Genomic DNA, 20,205 nt, shown 5'->3' with positions numbered 1-20,205 from the left:
GCTTCTCCTTCCTCCTTTTCATTTTGTTTCAGTTTGAATGAGAAGGAGGTGGCTCACACAATGAACAAGAACAGCAACTGGCTGGGTGTCTGTGTGCTTTGAGCCAATTATGATATTTTTGTGGGAAAGTTTCCAATTCTGAAGTCTCAGTTATGTAGAGGTGGGAGGCAGCTGGTGGGAATGTCTGTCTGCAGGGTACATGCACGATTACTCTGATTCAATATGGCATGACAGCAACGTGCTTATTCAAGAAAAGAATTATCTCAATTTTCCTGTACTTTAAAGCTTCTTCATCCTCACCATTAAAGAAAAAACCCAAAACTCAAAACACTTAAAGAAAAAAAAAGTCAAAGCCAAAGTTACCAAAATATTTTGAGATCTCTCAGCCATGTCTAGTGAGGGATATCAGTAATGAAATTAATCTAAGTCCAGTGGCCCACATTAACTCCCTACCTTCCTCCACAGCACCAATACCCTCTCCTTGAAGTCTTCCTTTCATTAACTACCATCATCCTTTCCTCCAGTATTCAGAATTTCTTAACGCTCTCCTTCATCCCTCACGTCCAAGTGGCCACCAAATCCTGCTGCATCTACCTTCAAAGCATTTGTCCATTTACTTAATCATGTATTTGTCATGCATTTATTAAATGCCTACTGTGTACCATGCACCGCATTAGGTACCATGGATACAGTGACAACTAAGACAGACAGCTTCTGCCATCACAGAGCTTATAGTCTAGTGGGGGCCCAGACAAGAGACAAGTAAATAGGCAATTTCAATACTGTGTGTGCAAGCTCTTGTGGTGGGCAAGGTACAGGGAGCACATGGGGATGAATCTAACTTTGGGGTATCAGAGAAGGCTTCCTAGAGAATTGATGATTTAGCTGAGACTTTAAGGTTCAGAAAAATGTATCCAGAAGAAGAATGCTTTAGGCATCCTCCATTCAACAAAATTTTATTGAACACTAACTGTGGGTCAGGCTTTATGCTAGACTCTGCAGAATTAGTTAGAAAGATAGACAATCTCGGCTCTTCTAGTGCTTAGGGGAGTTGGGGTGGGGGAGAAATAGACATGAAAGTATAGGCACAAAATATCTATTATAACTATGAGGTGGCCCTCTAAAGAGTCACTTGCCTCAAACAAAATTAGGGAATTAAAAGATTCATCACTTCCCTAATGAAAAGTCCAACCACCAATTGCTCCTGAGTATCCAGTGCTCTTTCCTGTAGCTCCAGGCTCTGGAACAGACTCTGCTATAAATGCCCAGAGTTCCCAGTCAGAGTCTCCCCATTAGGTGGGCACAGGGCGGGTACCTCACTGTCTACCTCTTTATGCTTCAGAACACAGCCGAAGATTCTTTACTGGAGAGCTGGGTCAATTAAAGAAGATCACACTAAATAGGAAAGGAGAACTGTAAATTGTCAGCTAACATAGTTTTCGCTCCATAGTTTATGGGGAAAGTACTTAATTTATACACTCAACAAATATATGCTAGCTGTCCCCTGAGGTGCCCAAGACACATAAAATCTCCTACCTATGGAGCTTTCATATGAGAAGCAGATAGACAGGAAATAATTAAACTTATACTTTGACAACATAATTAGAGATGGATGAGGTGATACTTCTGATAGCTCTTCTGGGGAGGTGTGTCAGTTATATCATCATGAAGGAAGTGATATGTTTGAGCTGAGACCTGAGGGTTGGGAAAGAGCTGGTTTTCCATAAAGCAGAAAAAGAGACCATGTGAAACTCTTCCCAGGGTCCCCTGACCCTTAAGTCACTACCTTATCACAGGTGTCACCTTCTAATCTCCACCTGCTCACAACAGTGGCCACCTATCTTTCAGGACAACTCAGTCCTATCCAAGGGGATTGGGTTTCCCCTCCAGGCACTACCTGCTTCTTGGTCCCAGGCGATGTTTAGTAACATCCCTGAATGGTGGGTCCTGTCTGAGTAAGCGGTTTCACCACTAGGCTGTGACGGCCTTCCATTCATGGACTCCGCTGTCCTTTCCCATTGTCTAGGAACTCAACTCTATTTCTTTAATTTCTGAATCTACGATTGTTTCTGAATCTACGATTGTTTCCGAATGGCAAAGCCTTTCGATGGATGATTAATTAGAAAACCTCTGTTTTCCATTCCTGTTCTGGTCGCCCGCCTATTTTTCCCAGACCATATTGTTCTAAGCCTCAATTGCATGAAGGCCAGGAGGCCCGCGACTAACTCCAGATGCCATTGAATTGGCGTTCGGGGCCATTTCAGGAAGGTCGGTCCGCAGGCGCCGGGGTGCAGCAGGGGCCCGGGAGTGAGGGCGCCCCGATGACGTCACTCCAAGGTGGCCGGCTCAGCGCGGGGCGTGACGTCACGCGGGCGGGCCGGGCTACCGTGAGGTCACCTGGTGGGCGCGGCCAGGCTGAATCCCCAGTGTCGTCACGGGAGGGGGCGGGGCCAGAGCGTGTCAGCGAAGCCGAATCAAAACAAGCCCGAGACCCGCCTTTTCCCTCCGGCTCGGGAGCGTCTAGTTTGCGCCCCGAGCCCGCGGCGCCCGCGCGGCTGCGAGCCTCGGGTGGCCGCGCGCCGGCTCCAGGAAGCCGGGGAGGGCGCGGCGGCCGGGATGGCGCGGCGCGGGCCGCGCGGCTAGACGGGCGCCAGAGGAGCCGCCGGCCCGCGCCCTCCGTTCTCGGCCTCCCGGACCGGGCGCCGCGCCGCTGGGAGCCGCCTTCGCCGACGCGGGGCACCTGGACACTCGCGAGATGCCCAACCCCAAAAACAGTAAAGGCGGCCGCAAAAACAAGCGCGCCAACAGCAGCGGGGACGAGCAGGAAAATGGAGCCGGCGCCCTGGCAGCGGCGGGCGCGGCGGGCGCGGCGGCCGGGGGGGCCCTGGCGGCGGCGGCCGGCTGCGGAGCGGCGGCGGCGGGCGTGCCGGGCACCGGGGGCGCGGCGGGCGCGGGAGGCGCGGGGCCCGGCGCCGCGGCCGCCGCGGCCGCCGCGGGGGCTGCAGCCGCTGGCGACGCCAAGAACGGTAAGACGGGGCCGGAGGGGCGAGCGCCAACTTCCTTGCCGACGGGGACGGCGCGTCGGCGGGGCCCTGGGTGGCGCGGGCGATGCGTGGACAATGCGAGAGTCAGGAAGTGCTCACCCCGCCCCTCCGCCCCGCCGCGGCTGCCCCTTCCCGGTCCCCACGCCCGGCGGCGGCGATCGATCGGCGGCCCCGGCTCGGTGTCCGCGCGGCGCACAGGTCGCGCGCCCCGTGCAGCCTGCTCCCCAGACTCCGAGGGGCTCCTGGGTGCCCGGCTGCGGCGGCGCTCCGCTCGGGCCCTGCCCGTCGTGCCCGCGCTGGCAAAGCCGAGCGTGTGCCCCGGACCGGGGAGAGGAAGGAAGGGAGGAAGGGAGGAAGGGAGGAAGGGAGGAGGGAAGGAAGGAAGGAAGGAAGGAAGAAAAAAAAGAGCTGCCCAAGTTGAGAAGAATGGTCCGATTGAAAACTTAGGCACCAGTTCCTTCTTGCCTCTGCTCCCCTCACCCACCCGCCTTCCCCTCCCCAGAGCGAAGGAGAGCCTTAAATCCCAGAAAACCAAGGCTTGCTGTGTCGATTGCCACAGGTGAAGAGGCCCCAAGACATTTTTACTGTAGGGTGTGTGTGTATGTGTGTGTGTGTGTATGTGTGTGTGTGTGTGTCGCTGGGGGCGGGGGTGTGCTCTTTAATTCTCTTGCTCGCTTGAGGAAGGAAGAGAATCTGAACTTGACTTCCGTTCTCAGCCAGGAGTTTAAAAAAAAAAAAATCATCCTCTATTTAATTCTGCTTCACATTTTTAGAAGGAAGCCTAATAATCTTAGGTGGTGCCTGAATACACCTTTTGAGGGTGCATTTAAGGAATAGTGAAGATGTGACAGGATTGCCGTTGTCACTGCAGAGACAGAATTTTAGTTATAGGGCAAACACTTTTTCGGGCAAACACTTCTTCGGACTTGGACTGTTCTTTGAATTCCTCTGGTCAGGCAGTTTTTCAGGACAGGGAATATAGGTGTATTTTAATGAAGGGAGATTAGGTTCTTTATATCTGGCTTTTAACTTGTAGATTTCAGCTTTTGAAGCCATTCTTTACGTAGATCACTCACTTTTTAAACAGGTTACCTGCACTTAGAAGAACCTGACAGTGATCTGAACAGAGGAGATTAAAGGTAGCCTATTAGGAACAGAACCTTAGGCCCCATTGGCTGTGTCTCTGCAATTTTGAAATAGGAAGTTTTTGTGTTTTTTTTTCCCCAGGAACAAACATCCCATTTGTGAATGTTTGAAAATACAGCTTTTGGCCAGACTGTCTTCTCCATGTTCTTTTGTTTTCCTCGCTCTAAACTTCATTTTGGTATTGATGTGGCAAAAGGAAAGAAGACGGACTCCTGGCTCAGCCATTTAGAGTTTTGTCATCTTGGGAAGGACAGCTTTTCTGAGCCTCAATGTCCTCACCTGTAAAATTGGGAAAAAGAATTATATACTGATTGTATTGGCTCCCTCATAAGGTTATTGTGAGGCTCAGAGTGTCCCTTCCCTACCCAGTCCCCAGTACTTGTTTTAAAGGCTTGTTACATTTGTAACAAGCTTAGTAAAGTTTCTCAAGAAAAGTAAGTGATCAGTGAATGATAGCTATCGTTCACTCATTCAAAAGATATTAAACATTTACTGTGTTACAAGTGCTGTGTTAAGTATTAAAGGAGAGGTGGCAATCAAGAGAGGACATCTGCATGGGTCTGGTATTCCCAGGGTGTTTCTGGCTTACCCTGCTATTTTATTGTCCGAGTGGAAGCTTCAGGTTGACTGTTTCCTCTTCTTTCTCCAAAAGATTAGGCCACTCTAAGGTGGTGTGAGGAAATGTTTTTCTCGGGCTGGTGGTATCTCCTCATTCGTAAACATTAAGCTACGGTTATGGTGTCCCTATTACTGCTCTCCTCTGAAGTGGCAATCGAAGGTATATTTAGCAGTTCTGTATATATCTGTGTGAAGGTATGTATTTCTGATTTGGAGCTTGTTTTATGTTAGAGCAGTGAGTTGAATTTTATGTTGCCAAATTCTTGGTTCTGACCTGGTGTGAAGTCTCAGTGAATGATGCACCTTAATTTGAAGAACCTCTCACTGCAGTTGATAATTGAACATGGATGCTGAGGCCTCCTGTGTGCAAAATTGGTAAATAAGGAAATTATAAATGCTTTTTTCTGTTGTTTTTTTTTTTTTTTGCCATTTAAAGCTGTGCTTTATAATGTAGGGGTGGGAGAGGTGCCATTGGTGAATTTTTAAAGGAAGGGGCAACTGATATGTGCAAACTCTCAGAATCAGCTGATAAGGCCCAATTATTTTTAAATTTAAAAATGACATTAATCAACTATTATGGTATTTCTAAGTATATTTCAATTTTTTATTTAGCTGTGATATTAGATTTTGGGATTATAAATATTACAAATCAAACAGTTATTCCAAGGGTGTAGTAAATCTACATTCTATTAATCTTTTAAACGGTTTGTTCTCACTGTTCGAGTCAGTTGTGATCTACATCTGCAAACATGCAAACTTAATGACTTCACCTAAAGTTAACAGTGTTTGTTTGTAGTTGTATGGAGTTTATAGAATGGTTTTATGTCTTGTGGTTCTTGGGCAGCATGGACACCAGGGTAGGATAATATTAGTTCTTAGTTTTTCACTGTTAGTCAGTAGTTATAAATAACTACTGATTCTATAAAAAAAGATTTGCTAGTTAGGGAAAGCTTGGGGAAGCCAGGGCGAGGTTGTAGTTGAAAGAGTTGAACTAGTTGCAGTTGTGCTTCTTGGGTAAGTTGCATGTCAATTGTAGGGACTTTATAGCCCTAAGAAGAAATTTATTAGTATTTTTAGAAATGAAGCTTTATTTTAGATATGAAGGTTTATTTTATTTTTAGATATGAAGGTTTATGAAGATTTCTGTGGGGACTGGAGTAAAAGCGCTGTCCTCTTCCTATATAGTAAACATCTGTCTGCACATATTGCAACATTTTGATTGTAGGTGGACAAGATTTGCCAGTCATTATTTTTAGGATCTAGTAATCATGCAGTGGGTTATACCCACGTAGTTTCATTCTGGAATTCTGGTTCCATTAGGCCACTGCTTTTTTGCTTGAGGCCTAAAAATATATGAACCTTGGTCATAGTATCTACTTTTTAATGGGACTGGATCCCAAGTCCTTTTATAAATTCCTGTTTTATGGATGACCATGGTTCACCACTCCACTCATTCCTGACTGCCACCAGAACCCCTGGGCTGCTGAGTTTGCCTTCATTCATTCAACAATTCTTTGTAGTAGATGGAGTTAGTTTACCCAGTGATTGACCTTGCATTCAGTACACCTGGCTCCTCAAATTACTTGCTCTGTGATCTGGGGCAAGTCATTTGACTTCTCTGAGCCTCAGTTTCTGCATATTTAAAATGGGATTATAGTACCTACCCATACATATATAATAAGATATCTATATCTATTATGTATTATTTATATATACATATATATATACACACACACATATATATACATATATACACACATATATATACATATATATACACACACACACAGTGACTGACTTATATGATATGAGCTTACTAAGGGTTAGCCACTTGTCTTAGATTCTGGAAATAGTGTTTGAGACAAAGATTTACCTGCCAGAGGTTTACTGAATGTGCCCTTGGAATCGTTACTAGTGGGGGAGTGAGGGAAGCTGGACTGGGCAGAGGGAGGGGTTGAACTGTGATGCGGTGATTACAGGTAGCTCTGGAGCTAGGATGGTCCTGCAGAGTTATCTTACCTTGAGGCATGAGGGCGGGACCTCCTCCCCCTCCCCCGCCATTGACTGGTGAGTGACCTGGGGGTTGGCATCTCTTAGCTGGGGAGCCTCCGTGCAGAGGGAGCTGAGAGCCTTCAGCTGTGAGTGAAGGAGAGCTGCTGGTCATATTAGATTCTTCACTCAGACCACTAGTGCCATTCACCTAAAATGCAGGCGTGGGATAAATAGTTCTCAGGAATGACTAAATCTTCGCAGAACAGGCCAGGAGGTAACCATCATAATACAGTAACATTGTTTTGATGGAAAATGTGTTCTGAATTTCATACGTCTGCTTACAAATAGATTTTTGGAGTGCCACCTCTTCCCCGTAAACACGAATTGTATTTTTCTCATACTTAGGCCACCAAACACACTTTTATAGTCCTAGGTTTGTATTATATTTTAAATAGTTTCTCTTTTTAGGTGTTTACTTAAATGTTTACTACATTTATTTATTTATTTATTTTTAAAGTTTATTTATTTTATTTATTTACTTATGGCTGCGTCGGGTCTTCGTTGCTGCGCGCGGGCTTTCTCTAGTTGCAGCGAGCCGGGGCTACTCTTCGTTGTGGTGCGCGGGCTTCTCGTTGCTGTGGCTTCTCTTGTTTCAGAGCACGGGCTCTAGGCGCGAGGGTTTTAGTAGTTGTGGTGCACCAGCTCAGTAGTTGTGGCGCACGGGCTTAGTTGCTCCGCGGCATGTGGGATCTTCCTGGACCAGGGCTCAAACCCGTGTCCCCTGCATTGGCAGGCGGATTCTTAACCAGGGAAGTCCCTCTTTACTACATTTAAATTACCTATATCCATCAGAAGAAAAATGCATAATGTTTGCCTGCTGTTTATTTTAAAATCAAGGAATATTTATTTGAGGGTCTAAGGTATGTAGAGCACCATTGTCCTCTTGGAATTTTCTTACCTTATTTAAAAGTTACTTTTTTATGTCTTTAAAAATATCTGCTGGTTTTAGACCTTGTCTTTTGAAATCCACCTTGTAATGGAGATTGGTAGAAAATATTGCCTCATCCATCAAAGCTTCATGTTGTGTACTTTGTATATTATAGTAAGAACCATTCCATGCTCTGCTAATGGTGTCTTATGCACAGTCCTTACTCTTTCTCTTTTTACTTGTTACAGGACCTGAGCCTTAAATTCTAGAGCCCAAACCTTCAATGTCAGCTTTCCTATAAGTCCAAGAATATATATCATTCCATAGAGAATTGAAAACAGGAGATAAAGTGGGAAATATCTTGCAGCTTAATCCTCCTATGAACTTACTCCAGGCTGTTAGCTATGTACAATTTAAAGAGTTTGAAGGTATCAAAAGGAAGACTTCAGGAAAAAAGGTCTGTCTTGATTGATTTTGATCACCAACTCCTTGGAATTTTTAAGGAGTTGATTTAATTAAATATATTTCGTTATTTTATTATTTTGCCAGTAATAGAATGGGTGTAGTGGGAAAAAAATTTAAAAAAATAGAGAAGGTAGGCAAAGTTCTCTTTGACTTTCTAGTCAAGCATGTAATCCTACCACTTAGATCACCATTGTGATACATATTCTTATAGCCTTTAAAATTTTTTTCTTACAGACTTTTAAAAGTACGTATACAGTTTTCAGGAAAAAAAAAAGAAGATCAGATCATATATTTTATGATCTGCTTTTAACATGTATAATATTTTGTGGACATTTTAGCAGAGCGGTAAATACAGGTGCATCACTATTTTTAATGATTGCCTAACATGCCATCTTATGTCTGCATCTTGGATAAACTGATCATTCTGCTGTTGTTTGATCTTTAACTTCTTATTTGTACATCTCTGGGCATTATTCAGTTACTTCTTTAAGATAAATTCTTACCTGTAGACTTGCTATGTCAAAGAATATGCACATTTTTATGACTTTTAATAAATACATGCTTACAGATTGCCCTATGGAAAGGTTGTGGCCAGAGTGCCCTTTCCCCACAGCCTCTTCAGTTCCTAGTTCTTATTGTTTTAAAGGCATGCTGGAGAATTGCTGATACTCCCAAATGTATCAGCAGTAGGAAGGCCCCATTTGGATCAAGAGCCTGGAGCAGATGCTGCCACGCTTTTCTAAGGCCGCATTTATTTCCCCTGTGCTCTTTAGTGATTTGCTGGCTCACAAGGATTCAACAAGATACCTAATAATGGTGAATGACATTTTAGCAACTGGTGATAGTTAGTGAAGGTGAAAGCATAAGCCTTTGAAATTCTGTCTGCACCATTATTGTAATCTTAAGAAGTAAGGCCTAGAATTTTTAAAGTTTTAGTCAAAAAGTATGCTGTTTGGGCTTCCCTGTTGGCATAGTGGTTGAGAGTCTGCCTGCCAATGCAGGGGACACGGGTTCGAGCCCTGGTCTGGGGAGATCCCACATGCTGCGGAGCGGCTGGGCCCGTGAGCCACAATTACTGAGCCTGCGCGTCTGGAGCCTGTGCTCCGCAGCAAGAGAGGCCGCGATAGTGAGGGGCCCGCGCACCGCGATGAAGAGTGGCCCCCGCTTGCCGCAACTAGAGAAAGCCCTCGCACAGAAACGAAGACCCAACACAGCCAAAAAAATAAAGTAAAATAAAAATTAAAAAAAAAATAATAGTAGCTACTGCAGGGGTGGTTCTGAGGGTCAAATGAGTTAAAAATGTAAAATACTTAGAACAGGATGATAATAACCATCTGCACTCAATTAGTGTGTTAGGAAATGCTTTAAAAAAAAAAAAAATGCTGTTTGAATAGACCTAGGTGTAACCCAAGGTGCCACAATTTACTGGCAGAGTGACTTTGGGGCGAGTGAATTAACCTCTCTCAGCCTCCATTTTCTAAATGCAACCCTTTGGAATGTTTTTGCAGATTAAGAAAAACAGTGTATATGAAAGATCTTGGCATAGGGTCTGGCAGATATGGACACTATCAACAATATCTTTTATAAGTTTTGTGATTTGTTCAGGCTTATCCAATTACAAAGCTTGTTAAACTATTCTGTTGAAAACAGACACTGAGAGACAGTAAGATGGTTTCTGTATTAATATAGAAAAAGACTGTGGTATCATACAGGTTCTTATTCAGGCATTGATTTGACTATACAGGGTTTTCTCTTCTTCCCTCATCATCTCTCTCTGATCATAGTGTACCTTGAAAAATCAGATGAGTTAGCCAAAAGACAAAAGTTAAAAACATAGTGTGAAAACATAGTTTCCTCTTCCTTTCTTCATTCATTTATTTATCCATCTCATATGTTTTGAGCGCCTGCTATTTGTCAGGCACTGTGTCAGGCTCTGGCATTACAAGGACAGAAGAATTGGGCCCGGGGGCTTACGGTCTAGTTGGGAGTCTTTATGGAAATAAGTGCAAGTAGATTATTGTGTGTACTACACAAGGGCAGCTGTGGAATAAAGAACAGGAGCTTGTGAGGTGGTCACATATTGGATTAAAGCTGGGGATTGTGTCTGAGGACAGGGGCAAGTGAACTGAGCACGTGGAAGTGAAGGGTAGCTCAGAGGAGGCGAGGCACTGAGGGTGTTCTTTCGGGATGAGCCGGGGCTTAATATTATTGAGAAGTGAACAAAAGACCCTCCTCTCTCCCCAGGTAACAACTTGAAAGTTCATTCATTAGCTTGTGCTTTCGTTTGCTCATTCACTATTTTGTTCATCTATGCACTCATGCATTTACTAAACATTTATTATGTGCCTACTGTCTTCTGTGACTGAAAGTGTAACGTCGAATTATACTTGGAGGCCTCAGAATCTGCACCCCCCTGGGCTTATGGTGGAGCTGGGACAGAGACATACAAACATCGGGAGGCGTGATAATGTGCTATGGGTGCCCAGTGGAAGAAAGGATTCGTTTCCTGGAAGAGGGGACATTTGAGCTGAGTGCTGCAGGAAGAGACGCAGTTAGCTCTGAAAGCAGAGGAAGGATGTTTCAGCAGGAGGTGGTGGGAAAGAGCCTTGAGTTCTGGTTGCTGCCAGGAGTCTGTGGCTGGTTTGAGGTACGGTGGTAGGACACGGGACTGGAAAGGGAGTGGGGCCAGACAGTCAAATCTGGATGTTTTGTCACCAGTGCAGAACCAATCCCTGAGGTTTATAAGCAAAGGCATGGTCAGCTGAGCCTGCAAAGGGGGATAATCATACGTTGTTGGCAAGCTTGTAAAGTTATTGTATATTTTAACAGAATGGGTATCTTTTGGCAATCTTTCTTTTAATACAGCTAATCAAGGTTTGGTGGTACAACCTGTTGCGGACTGTTGATTGTGATTTTTCAGTGAAGTAGTGGGCACACTGCACACACTGCCTTTCTGCACAGCAAGATGAAAGTGTCACAGCACTCAAGGCTGCTGTTTGGAAAGTCTGTCTTAATTTGTGGGCACCAGCATCCTGATGCTTTGCGAGCCATGGGAGGTTAGCTAATTGAGGTGAACTTCAGAGAACCTAACGCCAAGGGAGGGCTTGGGGCCATCTGAACAGAAGAACTTTCTCTGGAGGGAGGGGTTGTCCCTATAGTTTATTTTTCATATCTTGGTAGAAAAGTATCTGTCTCTGTGCCAGGTTCGACTAATTATCTTTGTCATTTTATTTTTATCCTCATCGAATCAGTTTTAAAACGATAAACTCTGGTGAGGGGGGATGTCGTTGCTTTCTACAAAGTGACTATGTGTTTTAAATCTGTGTGTTTCAGAAGGCTTCCAGTTCTCAGTGGTTGGTGAAATAGTAGCTTGCTTTATTTAATCAACAGGATGCTTTAGCTTGATTGTATTTGAGAGGTTTTTATAAACTGGCAAAAAATAAGTAGCATTTCTTTTTTTTTTTTTTTTTTTTAATGCTATTCTTGTCTGCTTACATTCTTTTTTTATTTATGTATGTATGTATGTATGGCTGTGTTGGGTCTTCGTTTCTGTGTGAGGGCTTTCTCTAGTTGTGGCAAGCAGGGGCCACTCTTCATCGCGGTGCGCGGGCCTCTCAACTATCGCGGCCTCTCTTGTTGCGGAGCACAGGCTCCAGACGCGCAGGCTCAGTAATTGTGGCTCACGGGCCGAGTTGCTCCGCGGCATGTGGGATCTTCCCAGACTAGGGCTCGAACCCGCGTCCCCTGCATTGGCAGGCAGACTCTCAACCACTGCGCCACCAGGGAAGCCCAGCATTTCTAATACTTAATAATTATATGTTCTGATTTATCAGAAGTAGAAAGGAAAAACAAATTATTTCTGCTAAATTATACTTAGGAGGATAATACTTGAAAACAATCTAAGAGTTAGAAACGAAAGATATTAAGAGGAAATTTAAAGAAAAGTGAAGGAAGAGGAAAACTTAAAAAGGAAGTGTTAACAGTTAATCTTATAACTGTTTAGAATAATTAATAAGAACGTTAGCATGGTTCTCATATGCACACATAGTGCAGTGTATTTCACTGATTTAAATTGTCAGGGAGGAAAAACTTTTCCTCTACCCTCTTAGGTTTATAAATTTGGGGCCTGCAAATTAAACTGACAAAAGACAGAGCAGCAAGAGAAAAGACAGATTTACTCACAGAAGAAATGTGACTCAAAGGGGTGGTTATAATTTGTGGCTTATATACCGTCTTAATAGGTGAAGGGGAGGGGAGAAGGGCGCTTCTAGGAAAATGAGTGGCTTCTTAGTAAGAGTAGGAGAGGGGGAGAAAGGACACTTATAGAAAACAAATGACTTTTTGAAAAGATAAATGGGCCCTAAGAGAATAGATGGGCGATGATAGTTTTGTGACAATGTCTGTTTAGGTGTGGTGTGGAGAGTTATCTCTGGCGGTAAAAGTCAGTCTTCCCAGGTAGCTTTTTGGGAGGGGATTTATGACAATTGAGTTCTTTTGAGAGGCTCTGCTTTTAGGCAGATAAGAGATTTCAGTAACTCAAAAGCCTTAAGCTCAAAATAATTTTTAGGCCACACTGGCATATTCTGGACCCCTTCAAAATTTGTTGCAGTTCATTATCACCCCTGTAATAGCAGTTACAGATAGTCAGATAGCAAAAGATAGTGTCATAAATCCGGATTTCTATTTTTCATTTTATTGGAAATTATTAGAAATAGATGGCCTTAAGGCATATGCCTTTATAAAACTGATAGAATGACTGTAGGCAAAAGTTAGCAGGGTATCAAGTTGCTCCTATAAGTGAGGGAGATATTTGTCAAATTTAAAATGGATGTTTTTCCCAGGGGTTAGCATAGGTTTGATATCTTAGATCATGTCCCTTCAAGTTATAAAAGCATCTCAGGAGAGTCTTTTGACGCTAGTGTTGAAACAAAATCACAAACTGTTTTAGGTTTCTAAATGAGCACTCCTGAATGTGATGATTATGTCAATATAATATTTAGTAGAACTGTAGTATTACAACATAACTTCTTATTAAAGTGACATATTACTTGTTAATGCCTGACAAACCTCAGTGTCTGGGCAGAAATGGAGACTGGGGAATGGGGGGAATCAAGGTCTGGCTATTTTTGATTGGCAGCAGGTGCAGTCTGTAATCTGAGAGGCTGAGCTGGGATGCTTGGTGACTGTTGTTAAGGAACAGACACAGTGCTGCCAGAAGCCATGGAGAGAGCCTGGCACTGGGAAACGGGAAGCATCCTTCCGTGGTAGAGGCAGAAGCGAGCATGTCTGATACACAGGGCAGCTCCAAGAATTCTTCTGTTTCCAGCTCCTCAGATCTGTTCTTATTGGGCAGTGCTTACATGTTGGAGTTAACGTTAGCCCTATTATGATATGGTTCCACTGTATTAGGCATTTAGTTTTACAGATGCCGACGATGTGTTGCAGTTCAGTAGGAAATTAGGTAAGATACCTGGATGGTAGGTGTGTTGGGGCTACAGAACCCATGGACCCATAGGAAGGAGGAGAAGCCGTTGCCAGCGACAGGAACAGTGATGATGCTATGACTCCCTTTATGGAGTGCTGACTGGAAGCCAAACGGGACACCTAGCCGCCTGCGGTCTGCATTGGAGGATAGGGGCATTCAGCTCCAGGGACAGCCTCCTTCTTTTGCAGAAAAGGCACACTCGTGTCAGAGAGATGTGCCTGACCCTGCTGTGGCCGTTGGAGCCTATGTGATACTGGCTCCATCTTGACTGATACACAGACATGTGTATGAATAATGAACAAGTTTTTAAGTAGAGGGCTTAAATTTAGTATAAAAACATTAAGGAGGCAATAGGGCTATTTAAGTTACTTTTAGAAGGCCTCATGCTTATCGTTCTCGTACTTGAACTGAAATTAAATTTGTGAAACAAGAAAACACTTGACCAAGGAAGCACTTAGCTGACACGTCGTTCGCTCCTGTTAATCTGATCCTTCTCATGATGACACAAGGACTTCCTGGTCTTGGGATTGTGGGGATAGTGAACATTTGAACTGACACTTCCTGTTCTTAATGGATCACAGTTCATAGCGAGGATGCGATTATCTTCTTTAGGCTACAGTCCTAGAAGTGAGGTCACTGGTCAGCAGGCATGTGATTTTCAAGGCTTTGGTACATGTTGCCAAACCGCTTTCCAGAAAGGGTTTCCCTGTTTCCACTAACGCTGGCCCTGCATGGAGTGCTTCTTTCTTCACACCCTTCCACAGGGATTTTGATAACCATTTTCACCTTTGCCAATCAGATAGATGAAAAAATCACATCTCGCTGTACTTTTTATCTGCATTTATTGGATTGCCAGCCGAATGAATGTCTTTTTATATGTATGTGGTTCATTTGTATTTTTTCCGTTCGTGATTTTTGTCCATTTTACTAATGGGATAGTTGTATTCTCATTGATCTAAACAAGGTCTTTTTATATTCAGGATACTTTTTGACATATGTTTCCCCTGGCTTATTGTTTATCTTTTTGCCTTGTTTAAGGTGTTGCTGGTTAGACATGTTACAATTTTGTATGATCACAGAACATCCACATAGAGATAGAACCTCAAGAGAAAGGGGAGAGTGGGGAAAGTTGTCTGTGAAATTACTTGTAGGAAAAGCAGTTTGGGCCTGGCATCGGGGTAGTGACCGAGTTCATTTGGGTATCAGTGCACAGTAATGCTGTTACATTTGTGAGGGTCTGTTTCCTTTTTGTGTGTAATTTCCAAAGCTCTGTTTCACGGAATTGGTTACGAATCCTGCCGCCCTCCTTGACCTCCTCCCTGACCACTCCTGTCTGGTTGACAGCTGAAGCTCCTGTGCTCAACACCTGTCATTTCCTGCGCCTTCCTAAAATCCCCTGCGGTTTTTATTCGAGCCAGTTCCAAGGACTTTGAAACTTGTAGATAAAGGCTTGTTATTTACTTATCGCCTCTGCTACAAACTGAGGCCTCTTAAGGCTAAATTACCCATAACTTCCTTGGGATAATAAACTTAAATGCTGAATCATAGGAAAGTTCTCATTTTTGTCTTTCTGGCACTTGCGCTGAAATTACATTTCTGTGTTAATAAAATGAGAACATAGTACTGAATTGAACCAAGAGTTTATTTGCACCCTGTGTGTCACGCTGATCCAGTCTGCCCTGTGCTTCTCAAATGTCTGTGGCTTGGAAGAGGTTCCCAAATGCATTGCTTGTTTAAAGAGCGTGAGATTTGAGAGACACAGGTCATAGCTTGAGGTCTGCCATTTTGCACGGCTGATGAACCTTTCTGACCCCAACTATTCTTATCTGTGGAAAACGAGGATAACATGTTATTGTTTGTGACTAACTCTTTGCAAAAAAACCATAGATCTGTTTGAAAAAGCAAACGGTTGTGTCATGATTTGGGGTTTTTTAGTGTTTTCTAGTTGGGTTTTTGGTTTTTAGTTTGCCATGTGGTGGTGTGCCTGCTTCCCTTAGTGATGAATGCACACTCCGATTTGTTGAAAGAACCCAGGGCCAACCTGGGCTTTGCCCCACAGAGTTTGCAGTGAATGTTACTCTTCCAAAATCCTTACTCTGCTTCCTTCGGGGAGCCTTTAGTTTCTCTACAAGTTCAGGTCTGGGAGCTCTCGCTATGTGGATTTTCCCAGAGAATATGCAGTGCTCACCTACTGGTCTCAGGGCAAGCCCAACTCCTTGAGGGAGCTCCTTCTAGAGTTTCTGACCCCACTGTGGGGAAGGACTGTGGAGGCTGAAGCCTTGGGGAGGATGCTTTCACCAGCCTAAGGATAGCTGACTTGTGTATGGTTTTGTTGTGATCTGTGAATCATCTGTCCCCAGGTTTCATTATAACCGCAGACTGTACTGTGATTTTAACCATTTGATTAACAGAGCCTTACTTTTGGCCTGTTGTACTTCATGATTTACACTGGTGTACCTGTATGTGTAATCACACTTTCTTTAGTTTGTATCTCCATTCACTTCAGGCCTTTCTGCTTTCTGCTCTTTATCTGCCTCTAGGGTCCTATGGAGTGGGAGTTTGTGTTGTAAAAGCATGTGGAATGCTTACTTACGACTTACAGTTGTTTCCCTACCTCCCTTTCACATTTTGCATTTTAAATAAGTTTAAAGAATTGTGAATGTACCAAACCGTATTATGGATTTTATCAAAATAACTTCTACAGGCACGTGTTACTGGGTATGTATCTGTATCAGTGTGTTTATGTAAATGTATGGATGTGGTTTTTTAAGTCATTGTTTTTCTTGAGATTTGGTTGATTAAAAACAAGCCTCCTCTTTGAGATAGTCGGATTTGAAATTTTTGACTTTGGAATATATCAGTTTTCCTCATAATTTATTTTTTAATGTTCCAGGAGATATGTGATCTAAAGATGACTTGGAAGAATTTTTAAAGAATTAATTTGAAATGTTTTTCTCTTGACAGACTTGGAAATACTGTTTAGAATTCATATGGAATATAATCATATATACATTTGTATATATTTATATATTTTAATAGAATTATATTTAACTGGACAAGTTCTCTTATGGCAAAAGACAAATTTCTGGATATTTTTGGTAACTCTTATAAATGAGTTTAGAAATGAATAGTTTAGAAATGAATAGTTTTTTTTTTTTATAAATTTATTTATTTTATTTTAGTTTTGGCTGCGTTGGGTCTTCGTTGCTGCGCGCAGGCTTTCTTTAGTTGCGGCGAGCTGGGGCTACTCTTTGTTGAGGTGCGCGGGCTTCTCATTGAGGTGGCTTCTCTTGTTGCAGAGCATGGGCTCTAGGCGCGGGGGCTCAGTAGTTGTGGCTTGAGGGCTCTAGAGTGCAGGCTCAGTGCTTGTGGTGCATGGGGTTAGTTGCTCTGTGGCATGTGGGATCTTCCCGGACCAGGGCTCGAACCTGTGTCCCCTGCCTTGGCAGGTGGATTCTTAACCACTGTGCCACCAGGGAAGCCTAGAAATGAATAGTTTTGAGTCTTTGAAAATAGTCATACTATGAAATTATATCTGTGTTCCACAAAAGTTAGTAATTGGAAAAGGAATGAATGTCTAGTTATAATGACATCATTGGCTTAATGTATCACTGGGCTCTAAACTTCTAGCTTCCTCTGCAGTAGGAACTTTTATGGCATACTCTCCTGAAAACAAGTCATATTATAGCAGCTGTGTTGAGTGTGTATATGTGGTGAACTACTGGGCTTGGACATAGACATAATTTATTTTTGAGTCTCGTTTTCACTTTTACTGAGGTCTGTATAAGACAGACACGCCCTCTCCTTTGACAAGTCTTTCCTTGTTGCAACAGATTCTATAAGTTGCTTGTTGGTTGCTGATGCATCATTTCAGAAATAGGCTGAGTGGTGTGGCCCACAGGCAAAAGCTTTGTCTTTTCTCCCTAGATCCCAGCAGAGTGACGGCCAGGGTGGGAAGGATTGCTGTAAAGCAGGGGTCCCCAACCCCCGGGCCGCGGACTGGTGTCGGTCCCGGCCTGTTAGGAACCGGGCTGCGCAGCAGGAGGCGAGTGGTGGATGAGTGAGTGAAGCTTCACCTGCCGCTCCCCATCGCTCCCCATCACTCGCATTATCGCCTGAACCATCCCCCCACCGTCTATGGAAAAGTTGTCTTCCAGGAAACTGGTCCCTGGTGCCAAAAAGGTTGGGGACCGCTGCTATAAAGTATTTTCCCAGGTTTATTTTGATGGGAAGGCAGGGGAGCTGAAAGAGTGTATCTTTCAGGGAGTTCAGCAGGACAGAAAAGGCACATGGAAAACAAAGGAGTGTAAGGATTTAGTTTAGTTTAGGGTACAGATAGAGTACAGAAATGAATTTAACCACGTTGTGCTGGGGGTTTATTGATTTAAATACAGTAGTTACCCTAAAAATCTTCTTGGGGGTTGGCATGTTGACCCAAACAGGGTTCAGGAGAAGCAGGTTGAGCTTCTGTTTCTCAACGTCAGTGCTCTTTCTGCTGCCCTATTCGATAGTCTCCATACTGAGAGAGTGCCGTTTCTTTACATTCTTTCCAAGAAAAGTTGCTTTATTCTCATTAAGAAACGAGTAAGCCTTTGCTCATGGCTTATTTATTTATTTATTTTTGAAATTAGCAATTCTGTTAGCTAGAGTAGATTTACCTCTTTGTCTATCTTTGTTTTTAAGGAGTGCAAAGATTGGGAAACCTTTATATTGTAATTGGGTTTAAGCACTTGCTTTTTTAAATAAATGTATTTATTTCATTTATTTTATTTTTGGCTGTGTTGGGTCTTCATTGCTGCATGTGGGCTTTCTCTAGTTGTGGCGAGCGGGGGCTACTCTTCATTGCGGTGCACAGGCTTCTCATTGCCGTGGCTTGTCTTGTTGCGGAGCATGGGCTCTAGGCACGCGGGCTTCAGTAGTTGTGGCTCGTGGGCTCCAGAGCACAGGCTCAGTAGTTGTGGCGCATGGGCTTAGCTGCTCCACGGCATGTGGGATCTTCCCGGACCAGGGCTCGAACCCGTGTCCCCTGCATTGGCAGGCTGATTCTTAACCACTGCGCCACCAGGGAAGCCCTAAGCACTTGCTTCTTTAACTTGACTTTCTGTAGACCTAGTTTTTAAATAATTCTGAGGATTAATATGGACATTGACCATATTGAAAAAACTTTTGTGTAACCAGATCATAGTAAGCAGTTCTATAATTTTGAATGAGACACTATTCCAAATTATAGAACTGCTTACTGTGATCTGGTTACACAAAGCTGTTGGTCACTGCCTCCTCTCCTTATAAACTGGCTCTGTGTTCTTTATTGATCTCTGTGCAGTGTGGGTGGGAATGGAAGAGGGAAGGCCCCTTACCAGCTGAATGACTTGGGCAGATCACCAAAGGATCCTCTTTTGGGCTCAGGACGTGTTTGTAGAATCTGAACCAAGGGATTGTCTTATTTCTATTCGGATATTTTGGTATTTTTAAGAGACATTCAGGGAAAACTATGAAACCATTATCTTCATCCTGATGTTCAGCCTAAACCAGACATATTTTGGGTCCATGTCCTTTTAGGTCTTGACATGGCCTTTGGTAGACAAGAAAAAATATGAATTTTCTACTTTAAAGTCATTATTTATACAGATTTCTTACTGATGTCAGAGTGTTGGAGCCAGAATGGAAATTAAAAAATGGGTAAAATAGAAGCCTGTAGCTTTCTATTTAGTTTGAACTTGAGGCTGGGTAGGCTTGTGAGTTTTAATTGAACGTAAGAAAAGAGTGAATCTAGGAGAATAAACCCAGTATATTAAGAGAATGTTAAAACCCCAAGTTGTTAAATATAGTTGAAGAGCACATTGTTGTTTTGTTTTTTGATTGAGGGAGAATGTGAGGCTTCCATGTTTATTTGGATAGATTTGTCTGAGTTTGTCTGAGTGAAAAGCCTTGTGTTTAAATCCTACTCAAAGCATAAAAACATGTTTAACTGAATGTAATCTCCATGTACTCAACTTGCTACCCTCTTTGGAACAGTATCACACACTAAAATAACATAAGGGAGGATAAACTAAATCAGAGGTTAAGACAGATATGCTTAAGTGAGCTTTACTATAGCTCCTATACTAATTAAAACAAGTTGACAAAATATTTTGAAAGTATTAGCTTCCCTTTTGTACAGGACTTAGTGTCTTTTAAAAATTTTTAGTAGAGAAAGATCTCAAAATATTTGAGAACATTTATTTTAAAACTTTTTTAGTTTTCACTTCAAAGAATACTCACCAGTTAGTCAAGAAATTATTTTTAACCCCCTGGTGAGTTTGAGGTGTGGTGTGGGCACAGTGGTCCGGGTCCACTCCTTCCCCTTCTGATCTGCACTCTGCACTGCCCCACAGGGAGGGATGGCAGCTGAAGCAGAGGCTTGGGGCGAGGGCCTGCTGGGTGACCAGGTGGGAGATCCAGCCTGGGGACCTAGTTATGGAGCTCCTTGATCATAGCCAAAGGACATGAGGCTTCAGTCTGGGAGTTTCCAAGGTTCCTGAATGTGT

The 20,205-nt window shown here is 43.3% G+C and overlaps 1 protein-coding gene across 1 annotated transcript in view; it reads left to right on the top strand.

Annotated features, from left to right (window-relative positions):
* Positions 1-2,602: 2,602 nt before the first annotated feature.
* HECA (hdc homolog, cell cycle regulator) overlaps positions 2,603-20,205 on the top strand; it is a 43,444-nt gene continuing 25,841 nt past the window's right edge. The window contains exon 1 of the mRNA XM_061207482.1: positions 2,603-3,026. Coding sequence (XP_061063465.1) covers positions 2,756-3,026 — 271 coding nt within the window. The 5' untranslated portion in view covers positions 2,603-2,755. The remainder of the gene's footprint in view (positions 3,027-20,205) is intronic.

This window comes from Eubalaena glacialis, chromosome 12 (genome assembly GCF_028564815.1).
Source record: "Eubalaena glacialis isolate mEubGla1 chromosome 12, mEubGla1.1.hap2.+ XY, whole genome shotgun sequence".
Classification (NCBI taxonomy): Eukaryota; Metazoa; Chordata; class Mammalia; order Artiodactyla; family Balaenidae; genus Eubalaena; species Eubalaena glacialis.
Note: the sequence above shows the minus strand (reverse complement) of the source record. Positions and strands in the feature narration are given on the sequence as shown.